This window comes from Leucopleurus acutus, assembly GCF_964270905.1.
Source record: "Leucopleurus acutus genome assembly, chromosome: 3".
In the NCBI taxonomy this organism is placed as follows: Eukaryota; Metazoa; Chordata; class Mammalia; order Artiodactyla; family Delphinidae; genus Leucopleurus; species Leucopleurus acutus.
Window position 1 is genome coordinate 4,541,161 of NC_139145.1, and position 11,494 is coordinate 4,552,654.

At 59.3% G+C, this 11,494-nt stretch overlaps 1 protein-coding gene across 1 annotated transcript; it reads right to left on the reverse strand.

Moving 5' to 3' along the window:
* Positions 1 to 465: 465 nt before the first annotated feature.
* Positions 466 to 5,764, reverse strand: DUS3L (dihydrouridine synthase 3 like). Its single transcript, XM_082835165.1, has 13 exons — positions 5,646 to 5,764; positions 4,318 to 4,606; positions 3,547 to 4,059; positions 3,130 to 3,171; positions 2,822 to 2,974; positions 2,476 to 2,592; positions 2,231 to 2,296; positions 2,040 to 2,150; positions 1,704 to 1,800; positions 1,469 to 1,544; positions 933 to 1,121; positions 729 to 857; positions 466 to 610 (listed from the first exon to the last, which is right to left on the reverse strand). The coding sequence occupies exons 1-13, from the start codon at positions 5,741 to 5,743 to the stop codon at positions 538 to 540; spliced, it is 1,953 nt and encodes a 650-aa protein (XP_082691291.1). The 5' UTR covers positions 5,744 to 5,764; the 3' UTR covers positions 466 to 537.
* Between the last annotated feature and the right edge of the window lie 5,730 nt (positions 5,765 to 11,494).

Genomic DNA, 11,494 nt, shown 5'->3' on the forward strand with positions numbered 1-11,494 from the left:
CCTGCGGAGTTCTGTTTCTCCGGTTACTCCAGGCAGCGGATTCCAGGCTGTGGCCCACCCACTGGTCAGGGTTCCGGGTAATGGGGGGAGGGGGCGGTGGGCAGGGGCAGACGGGGAAACCAAGGCAACCAGAGATGGGCATCACAGAGAGCATGGTGGACACTGGGCCTGGTCTGCCGCCTTCCGCCTCTGCCAGCAATGCCTGCCTGACAGCTCCGAGGCCCCTTCCTCCAGGCAGCCCGCCCTGATCCAAACCCACACAGGCCAAGGCCCCATCTCATGAGCTATGGTGGTTTGTTTGCGGTCAAGGCCTCTGGGTACCAGCAGTGGCCAGCATGGGGCTGGTGAATGAGTGAGGAAGGAGGGAGTTGTGGGGATGGGGATGGTGGGGGAAAGCTGGGGGGGTGGGGGGGTGGGGCGGCATGAGACAGCCTCAGGGTCACAAAAGGGGCTGGGTTTTAAAAGAATAAAATTTATTGCCTTCTCGTTCCTTGGGGAGCCCGCTGGGCGCTCAGACACCCCCGCCCGCCCCTGCAGCTACTTGTAGGCGTTGGCCTTGTGCTTGGGCAGGAAGACGAAATTGGGTGGCACGGGTCCCAGCAGCATCTCACTGTGAGGAGGGCGGGAGCAGGGTCAGGCCTGGGGCGGGGCGGCCCCCAGCCCAGCTGGCCCCACACCGCTGGCTCCCTGGTGCACTATCTCCCAGGGCCTCGGTGGTTCCCGGGCACCTGATGCGGATCCAGTCGGCCGCCTTCTGGCTGGCCATGAGCGTCTCCAGGTAGTCGCGGCCCAGGTAGTAGGGCGGCCGCTCATTGATCCTCTGCGGGAGCCGCTCCAGCAGGCCCACGGGCACGTACCTGCAGACGGGGGCGCCGGGGATGGGGTTGGGCCGGGCCTCCCCAAGGCACCCCGCCACGGCCCCCCGATCCCACCTGCACAGGAAGGAGAGCCACTCAAGGAGGAAGCGGCGTGTCTTCTCCACGCCCTGCGTGTCCGAGCCCCAGTGCTCCAGGCCGTAGTGTGCGAAGTCCCGCAGGATGTCCAGGCGCTCAGACGACGAGATGTCCCAATGCCGCTGCTCCTTGATCTCCGTGAACAACCACGGCTTGAGCAGGGCGCCGCTGCGGGTAGGCGGTGGTCAGCAGGCCGGTGGCGGAACCCCAGCCCCCAAACCCATGGTCCCCAACCTCCCGGTCATGCTCACACAACCTTCAAAGCCCAAGAGTTCCAAGCCACAACCCTGAGCCCACAGCTACAGAAATGTCCAGTCCCCCGCCTCAGCCCCATAAGCAGCCACCTCTGACATCTCCCCGCCCGGGGAATAACAGAGCAGTGGGTGGGCAGGCGGGCTGGGGGCACCGGCGTTGGGGACAAACTCAGACGCGCCCTCACCTTCCCCGAGCTGAAGGCTGGGTGCTCAGGGGCAGCCCCGGCTGGTTCTTTGTATCCCCACCCCGGGCACACTTACCGGGCGATCATGATCCCAGCGACACCAGTCTGCATGGCGCGGTTGGCGTCCTCGTACGACAAGATGTCCCCGTTTCCTGAGGGACAGAGACTGGGGCCTCAGGGAGCTGCGTGCAGGTGGGGATGCCGGGGCTTCGGGAGTTCTCATCAGCCCAGCAGCATTCCCGATCGGGGCAGGAGGGGGCCCAGGCAAGGGGTGGGCCCCGGTGCGTGGCCTCCGGTGGCAGGGGACCCACCGAAAAGGGGCATGGGGCTGGCTGCTGTCACGCACTGCTCGATGTACCGCCAGTCGGCCAACTTGGTGTAGCGCTGCTCCCGCGAGCGGCCGTGGAGCTGGAGGAGAGGCAGCCAGGTGGGGGGGAGGGGCAGAGGGCGGAGAATCAGACAGAGACAGAGAGAGAGAAGACCCAGAGAGCCCCGGAGAGACAGACTGAGAGAGACAGACAGACAGACAGACGGAGACAGAGATAGAGGGAGAGCCAAAGACCAGGAGGAAGGGGCAGGAAGGGAGGCAATGGTTAGAAAGGGATGCGCCTCGGGAGTCCCAACACCCGCTGTGCCCCGAGACCCACCGTGACCAGCGCAGCCCCCCAGTCCCGCAGCTCGGGCAGCAGCCGGTGGGCCAGATTCGTGCGCTCGTGGATACCCGTGCGGAGCTTCACGGTCAGTGGCACGTCCAGCACCTGCGGGGACGGGTGTGGCTGGTGGGGCCCGGGGTCAGGCCGCGGGGAGTGGCGGCGGCGGAGGGTGTCTCGGGCTGTACCTGGTTCATGCCACGGACGATCTGCTGGAACCTGGCTGAGCGGTTCATGAGGGCGCAGCCCCCGCCCTGGGAGAGACGGGCGGTTCGGGCTTAGGAACGCGTGACTCTGGCTGGGCCCGACACCCCCTGCTGTCCTCTCTGTACAGATGGGGAAAGCGAGGCCCACAGGCCCCCACAGGTTCCCCAGGGACTCCGCCCACCCACATTCTGCCCTCCGTGGGGCGCCAGGGTTGAGCGGCTGGTACCTTCTTGTACACGAGGTCGATGGGGCAGCCGACGTTGATGTCCACGAAATCCACCTCGATGGTGCGGTTCAGCAGCTCGGCACACTTGGTCATGGTGTCGGGAAAGGCGCCCTCAAGCTGTGGCGGGTGGCCGGGCAGTGGGTGAGGGGCCCTCCCTGCCTGGCCCTGTGCCAAGGCCAGCAGCTACTGGAGGTGCATCAGGCTGGCACCTGGCCTGTGGCTCAGGCAGGGGGTCTGGGAGGTGAGCCAGGAGAGCCCAGACCTGAACGTGGCTCTGAAACATGGCAGCTGAGAGCCCCTCCTCCCTCCCTCCTTCCCCCCCTCCCTCGCTCGGGGCTGCACCGACCTGGACACCGAAGACATCCTCGCAGGGGTGGCGTTTGAGCAGGGCCCACTCAGACGTCTGGCCCTGCAGCAGGTTGATGCACACAGCCATCTCCCCGCACGTCACATCCGCCCCAAAGCGCTTACAGACCCGCCGGAAGGGCAGGTTCCCGCACTGACGACAGCAGGGGACACAGTCACATGTGAGGGCACGGCAGGCAGGGACCCCAGACACCCTCCCAGGCCTCAAGCCCCCAGGGCGGGGAGGCAGTGGGTACTGCTGGGATGACCACGCTGCCAGCTCCCGGCCCACCTCACTGTGGGTCCTACCGTGGTGAGGGGAGCAAGGTACAGTTTGCCACTGATGTCCAGCTGGTGGGAAAGAAAATGCACAATGAACCTCCATCCTCCAACGTGGCTTTCAAGGCCTCTCAAGCCTCCAGCCTCCCCAGGTCTTTGCCCCACACGCTTTGATCTGCCCCAGTCAGCCTGGATCCCTTTCACCGCCGTGCCTCTGCACAGGCCAACCAATCCCTGCACCAGGAATGTTCTTTTCTCCATGTTCTCCTCCACTAGAGACTTCTACTCAACTGTCAAAACCCCAGTCCCAATGCCCTCTCTTCCAAGAAGCCTTTCCCACTGCCCCCCTCTGCCACAGCCCAGACCCACCAGAGCTGGGAGTGAGTGTCCATCTCTATCTGCCCCCAACATTGCTAGTGTCCTCTGCAGGAACCCCATGACACGTACCCGCTTCTTCTCACAGGGCTGCAACCTTACTACATCCTCATCTGTCAGGGGCCCGCAGGTCCTTAAAGGGCCCCTGGGAGGGGGAACGGTGCCCGGCCCCTGGGGGGCCTGCTGGGCATCACAGTTGTCCTGCCCTGGGGCACCCTCAGCCTCCATCACCTCGGGGACAGTGGCTTTGGGAGTGGGGCCTGGCAGCTGGCCCTTGCTCAGCTGGCGCAGGGCCTGCTCTGCACGCTTGAAGTGGATCTTGCGCTTTCGCAGTTGCTGCTGCAGGACCTTGTCCAGGCCATTGCGGATGGGCGGGGCCTGGACCAACCCCTCCTTCACCAGATTCTGGCCCTCGGGCCCCAGATGGGCCCCGGCAAAGCGGCAGGTCACACCATAGGGGCACCTGCCGAAGGTCTCAAAGAGCACACAGTGGGGGCCCAGGTCAGCTGGCTTGGTCTCCAGGTAGCGGCCCACGTCGTGCAGGAAGCGGCAGCGGTCGCCATAGAAACACTTAGCGGCGGATTCCTGCAGGGAAACAGGGAGGCAATGAGGGAGGACAGGGAGATGCTGAGGCAGCCAGGCAGCCTGGGTTTGAACCTCAGCTCTCTCCCCTCCTGACTGTGTGTCCTCAGACAAGTCAGTAACCTCACCAAACCTCAGTTTCTTCACCTGGAAGATGGAAACAATAACGATGCTTACATCATAACGTCATGAAGATTGAATGGGGGGCAGAGAGGCTCACACTCAAGGCCTCTGGGACTTTCTGGAGACAATGACACTCACCTGGACCAGGGAGGGGCAGAGCTTGTTCTTGTCATAGTGGGTGGGCTTCACATGGGGCCGGCATTTGTTCTGACCCCGGGCCCTCTTCTGGGCCTGTGGCTGCTCCCCAGGCTCAACAGCCTCCTCTGTCTGCCTGTCCTCTGTCTGCCCATCCTCCAGCCGGATCCGCTTGGCCTCAGGCTCATCCAGGTCATTGCCAGCAGGGTCTCCAGCCTCGGTTTCCTGGCTGGGCTTCTCCTGCCCTTTGGCTTCCAGGAATTCATGGAAGTGCTCCTTGGTGGTTAGGTATCTGCCAGCAGAAGGGCAGGGGAAAGGAGGGCTTGTGGAAGAAGTCCCTCCCCTGAGCTCAGATTCAATGAATGCTGGGGAAAGGGACTGAGAACACTTGTCCCTGATTACATGCTTTTACTGATGGGGTGCTCACTACTTAGAACTAGCCAGCCGCCAGCCTAGGAGCACCTCAAGGCCACAAGGAGGACCTATTTTGTTTATTTTCTTTATTATTATTTTTTGGCTGCGTCGGGTCTTAGTTGCTGCACGCGTGGTCTTCATTGTGGCGCTCAGGCTTCTCTCTAGTTGTGGCGTGCGGGTTTTCTCTCTCTCTAGTTGTGTCGCACGGACTCCAGGGCGCATGGGCTCTGCAGTTTGCAGCACACAAGCTCAGTGGTTGTGGCACGCGGGCTTTGTTGCCCCCCAGCAAGTGGGATCTTAGTTCCTCCACCAGGGATGGAGCCCACGTCCCCTACATCGGAAGGCGGATTCTTTACCACTGGACCACCAGGGAAATCCCAGGAAGGACGTATTTTGTTCCTGGGTCCCTAGTGCTCAGCCTGACGAAGTACAGGTGTGAGGTGTGAATGCCCCCAGCTATGTTAGGCTAAAGGAAACTACATGTTCCCGCGTGCCTTGCAACGGGTCCAGAACCGCCACATTTCCTAGCATGCCCTTCAGCCCTACAAGCCCCAGCATGCCCCCGGGCACTCACTTCAGACACAATTCCCTGCCTGTAACTTCGGCTGGCCTGAGGTGCACTTGCGCTTTTCCCGCCATATGCTGGGACTACACTTCCCAGCATGCACTGCGGCCTCCGCCTCAAACCCCGCCCACCCCAGCATGGACCGCGGTGTCTTTCGCACATGTGACAGTCCCCAACGTGCGCGACCACGGGAGCTCGCTGACCCTGCGAGCGAAGGAAGGGCCCAAACAGAAGAAGAACCTGCGAGCTTCCCGCGCTGGGCCGCTGCCCCAGCTCCCGGCATGCGCCGCTCGGGCCGCGCTACGGGTCCCGGGAAGGCTCCGTGAACTGCTCCCCCGACCCAGCGACTCACTGAAGTTTAATGGACGCTACTCCCCGTTCCGGCTCGATGGCTCCTGGGTCGCCACCGCCACCACTCTCTGCTGGGGCTTCCACCGCTCCCTCCGCCATCGGCCCCCCCTCACACCCGCTTTGGAGTGTTGCGGCGAGGCCTTCCGGGTCGCGCGTGTGTCTTCCCCGGTCTACTGGTGGAATGCGCATGCCTGGGTCGCTCCAAGTGACGCCATTGTATGCGCGTCGACGCAGTTGGGCGGAGCCTAACAGTGGGTGGGGCCTCGGGTCCCGTTTATACCTCTGAGCCCTTTGCGGGAACCGGAACGTTCAGTAATCCGCTTGGGTCTCTGAAACTGGCTTCCCGCCGGCCACAATCGGCCCACAGAAGTGTTTTGATTTCCTGATGGGGTTTTTAATTGTTTAAATACTGCTACTTTTATTTAGGGCGTTCATTCAACAAATAACTCATCGAGTGCCTGTGTGCTAGATGTCCTAGATGCTAAGGATATAGTAGTGAATAAAACAGACCAAAAACTCCTTGCCTTTAAAAGCTGAGATAGGAGTGGTGAAGACAATGGACATAATACATAAGTAAGGTATACTGTATGTCGGACAGTAATGAAGCAGGGAAGGGGAAGTGGGAAAGCCATTTTTGGTGGTTGCAGTTCTTAATAGAATGGTCAGGGAAAGCTTCACTGAGAAGGTAACATTTGAGTATTTTCGAAAGAAGTGAAGGAGAGAAATAGGGATATCAGAGGAAAAAGTGTTCCACGTTGAGGGAACAGCCAATGCAAAGGCCCTGAGGCAGGACCGTGCCTGGTGTGTTGCAGAAACAGTGAGCCCTGTGTGATTGCTGCTGAGTGAGGGAGGGGGAAAGAGGGAGGAGGTGAGGGCAGGGAGGTGAAGGGGGTAGGTCTTGCAGGGCCTTGTGGGCCTTTGGGAGAACTTGGGATTTTACCCCGAGGGAAGTGGGAGGGCAAACAGCCAAGGACAGCAGAATCTAGTCATTTTCCACAGTCCCCACCATGCCCTGTTGCACCCTCCTAAAGCTCCCTGTTGCTGAAAGAGCCTTGATGTAGTACAGGGACCTCAGGGCTCTGGACTCAGCCTGCCAGTTTCGAATCCCAGAACTTTCACTTACCATCTGGGAACATTGTCCTTTTTTTTTTTTTTCCCTAAAATATTTATTTTTGGCCGCGCCGGGTCTTAGTTGCAGCATGAGGGATCTTCATTGTGGCATGCAGGATCTTTTAGTTGCAGCATGCCGGATCTTTTAGTTGTGGCATGGGCTTCTTAGTTGCAGCATGTATGAGGGATCTAGTTCCCCGACCAGGGATCGAACCTGGGCCCCCTGCATTGGGAGCTCGGAGTCTGGACCACCAGGGAAGTCCCGGAACATTGTCCTTTTTAAAACTTTATTTATAAAATTTATTTATTTTTGGCTGCGTTGGGTCTTCTTTGCTGCACGCGGGCTTTCTCTAGTTGAGGCGAGCGGGAGCTACCCTTCATTGCGGTGCACAGGTTTCTCATTGCGGTGGCTTCTCTTGTTGCGGAGCACGGGCTCTAGGCGCATGGGCTTCAGTAGTTGTGGCACGTGGGCTCAGTAGTTGTGGCTCGAGGGCGCTAGAGCACAGGCTCAGTAGTTGTGGCACACGGGCTTAGTTGCTCCGCGGCATGTGGGATCTTCCCGGACCAGGCATCAAACCCATGTCCCCTGCATTGGCAGGCAGATTCCTAACCACTGCTCCACCAGGGAAGTCCAGAACCTTGTCCTTTAACTGCTCTGTGCCTCAGTCTCCTCATCAGAAAAATGGGGCTGATAGAAATATCTCTTTTAGAAAGTAAGGATTCAATAAGTAACAATCAACAAATATTAATGACTACTATTGTTACTGTTACTTTATTACTATAATTTGCCTTGAATTACATGAACACAGTGCAGAAAGGGAATAACCAATCCCTTAGCTCCCCCCTGCATTTCACTGCTAAACTTGACAAAGCTTTCCCTGAGCAGGAAGTGAGGCAGGGACTGTGTTCCTTGAGTGACAGATGGAGAAACTGAGGCCTGAGGAGGGAAAGGATTTGCCTGAGCCCACAACAGGCTCAGCACCAGCTTTTCCAAGACCTGGGAGAGAATGGAATGGGGGCAGGGAGCAGCTTGTCTTCCATCTCTGGCCTCTGCCGCCCTCTATAGGACAATCTGGGAATAAAACAGTGGAGTCGGGGACTCTGGAAGCAACCACAGCGGTCCTTGGGAGACTCAGCCCCCCTTACCCACCTCCAGGGACGAGAGCTCGCTTCTTCCTGAGGTGCCCGTCCCATTGCCTCCTGAGGTTCTACCATCGTCTCCCTGACATCATCCCAGGGGCACCCAGACCACTCTGGGGAGACAACTGTTCAGGTGGGGAAACCGAGGCCCACAGAGGGCAACCTCAGGAATGAGCCTCCCCTCTCTGAGCCTCAGCCTCCAAGGAGAACCCTCCTAGGGCTCCCTGGCTGTGCCCTGTGATGACCTGCCTCCTCTGTGTAAGGCAATCCCGGAACGCTTCCTCTGGGGAGGGGGAGAAAGGGAGACTGTGGACTGGCCATTAACAACTATGGTATTAATATAAGTGACACACTATTCATTGCTTTTTTTTTTTTTTTTTTTTTTGGCCGCACTGCGCGGCTTGCGGAATCTTAGTTTCCCAACCAGGGATTGAACCTGAGGCCCTAGCAGTGAAAGCGCAAGTCCTAACCACTGGACCGCCAGGGAATTCCTGTTAATTGTTATTATTTATTATGTTATTATAATGGTGTAATATTAATCATTTACTAGTAGCTAGACAAGTTTTGAGCACTTACTGTATGCCAGGCTCCATCCTAAGGTCTTTTCATGTATTAACTCCGTTACTCTTCTCTCTGATCTTATGTGGAGGGAACAGGTATTCATCCCAATGCTACCCGAATCCACGGGCTGAAGAGGCCCCTGGCCCAGGGGCTGCCCCACCGTCTAGCCAGAGACCTGGGCATCAGCCTCCCTGCCTGTCTCTCTCCCAACAGCCTGTCAGTCCCCATGTCCTCCCGGCTTTCTCTCCAGGGTCTCTCTATAGTCTATCCCCTCTCCCACCAACACCCCTTCCAAGGCCTCAATCTCCCATCCTGCCCCCAACAGCCCAGCCTCCCAAAACTCTTTCTAAAACACAGATCTGACCATGGCCCTCCCCTGCTCCCAATCCTTCCATGGCTCCCTACTGCCCCAGCCCTGTACCACAGCCCCAAGTTTCCTGCATAATCCAGCCCCTGCTGCCTTCCCCAGCTTCATCCCTCTTCACCTCCTCACTCCCTAAACTCAAGCACCAAGTTCATTCCAGACCTTCCATGAGCCGGTCTTACCGCCCAGCCTTTGCACATGCTGTTCCCTCTCCCAGGAACACTATTCCCTGCACCCAGTCACCTTGCTCATTCCACTCACCCTTCTGTTCTCAACTTCTCCTTCTCTGGAAAAGGGATGCATTGAGGATCTTCCCCATTAAACTATGAGCCCAGGGCTGGTGGGAGTCAGGTCTGCTCCGGTCACTCTGTGTTGCCACCATGCAGCACCGGGCCTGGCACACAGGAGATGCTCAGTGAACATTTGCTGAGTGAATGCATCTTGTCATAGCTAGGGAAACTGAGGCACAGGGGGCAGGACCTGCTGGGTGGGGGGGTCCCACCTTCACTGAGGATTTGGCAGGAAGCTGAGGACTTCCCGGGTTTCAGTCTGGAGAGCGTGGGGACATTGAGAAAGATGTCCCCCGCCAACCCTGAACCAGGCGTGAGTCGTACCAATGCCTGACCTTGGCTGATCTGAGGAAGCAGGAGGGAGGCAGGTCGCGCTGGGGCCCCGAGCAGGTGGAGAGACTGAGGCACCCAGGAGGGGGTGGGCAGAGCCTTGGGAAGGTGCCACTGGCACTCAGCCCAGTCACTGGGGCTCCCCCTGCCTCTGTCCCTTTCTTTTATTCTTCCTGTTTCTGTCTCAGTTTTTTGGGGGTCTCTTTCTGTATTTCCTTCTCTCTGTGTGTCTATCTCATATCTTTCTCTGCATTTCTCTTTTCCCCGTGTATTGTCTCTCTCCATCTTTCTCTCTCTCTGCATCTGTCTCCATTTCTCTGCTGCCCGCCCCCCCGCAGGCATCTCCCCCCCTCTGTCTCTCTCTCCCTCCACGTCTCTGTCTCCCCTGCCCTCTCTCTGTCCCTCTCAACCAGGCCAGATAGGGGGGGAAGCACAGGGCAGGTGTGGCCTGGGCTCTTTGCCCGTTGCCGCCGGGGCCGCCCCGGATTTGTGGCTGCGCCTCCTTTATCTGGGGCTGCAGCTGCCCCTTATCTTCTGGCTTCAGGACACGAGACCAGGATTAGGGCAGCCCGGGCCAAGGACGAGAGAAGGCAGGGCCAGGCTGGCGGGTGACAAGAGCCGGGGTGCTGGGAAGTATGTGGCACCTGTGAGCCTCGGGGGCTGGGGCTGCCGTACGCATCTGAGTGTGTGCGTGTGTACTATGTGTGTCCGTGTGAGTGTGTGTGATGGCGTATACGCATTTGCAGAGTATGACTGACTTTGGGGGACATCTGTGTGTGTAATTGTGTGTCAGCGTGTCGATGTGCGTATTTAAGTCTGTGAGCGTGTGTCTGTGTGTCTACTGTATGTGCGTGCGTGGATACACACATAGTGTCCACGCATTTGTGGCTTCTCGGGGGCGGGGGGGCGGTCTGTAAGCTCCCATAAGGTCTTCAGCCCGGGCCGCACCTCTCAGGTGTCCCCCAACCCCAAGGCCTACCCCACCCACCTCCCCACCCCTCTGCCCCCAGGCCTGATGGCTTTCCCGCCTTGCCGACGTGGGCCCCCCCAGGGACAGGGCCCTCGATCTGTGACCTGCGGCTGCAAATGGCCCTGTGGGGATGGCTGCCAACCTTGCTTTTCCCATCCTCTTCTGGAACCAGCCAGCTCCTTCCTGCTACCCCCAAGGCCTCGTGGGCCCCATTCCAGCCAGTCGGGCCGGCTCCTTGCTCTGACCCCCAGCTAGGTGTGGGGGTCCAGCTGCGCTCCCTGGAGGGGCTGAGGCCTCTCTGGGCCCTCAGCATCACCCAGCTCTCGGTGAGGATAACTTTGTCAAGTCAAGAGCCCCGAAACCTGGTTTCAGGGAGCCTCTTAGCTGGTAATCAGCAGCCCTGTGCGGAGCTGGCCCAGTGACCCCAGGCGATCCCCTCATGTCTCCATGGGAAGACAACACTCACCTCCCACAGCCGCGGGTCTGCCCTGGGCACCATTTCACAGATGGGGAAACTGAGGATCAGCAAAAGCTCAGCCACCAGCGCTTATTGTGGGGTGATGCTCTGGTTGGGGGGCAGCTGAAGGGACAGAGGACACAGAGGGTGCCGGGCCACTTCCACCCCTATGGGGCTGCTCCCTGGAGGGGTCCCCGAGGTGCAGCCCTGGGCCTGCAGGGCCTGGACCAGCTCCTGGCGCTAAGATGGAAACTTCTCCACCAGCCAAGTCTGCGTCTTGGCCAGCGGATGCTGGCCTCCCAAAACCTCCACCTAGGCCTCCACACATGAACAGAACACTCCCCACTCCCCCTGGGGAGCAGTGACCATCAGGGGAGGGCAGGGGGCCAGCCCCCAAGGGACAGGGGTGGAGGAGCAGCTGGGGGCCATGGCTGAACGTTCTGGAGTCATCCAGCCCCAGATATGAATCTCCGCCTTACTGTGCGACCTTGGGCCAGTGTCTTGACCTCTCTGATCCTCGGTTTTCATGCCACATGGGCTCCAAGTACGCTGGGGAAGGAGAGGCGTTGCCTGGAGCTACCTGGGGGGGCGGGTGAGGAGGCAGTGAAGGAGTGGAACTAATTTCCCG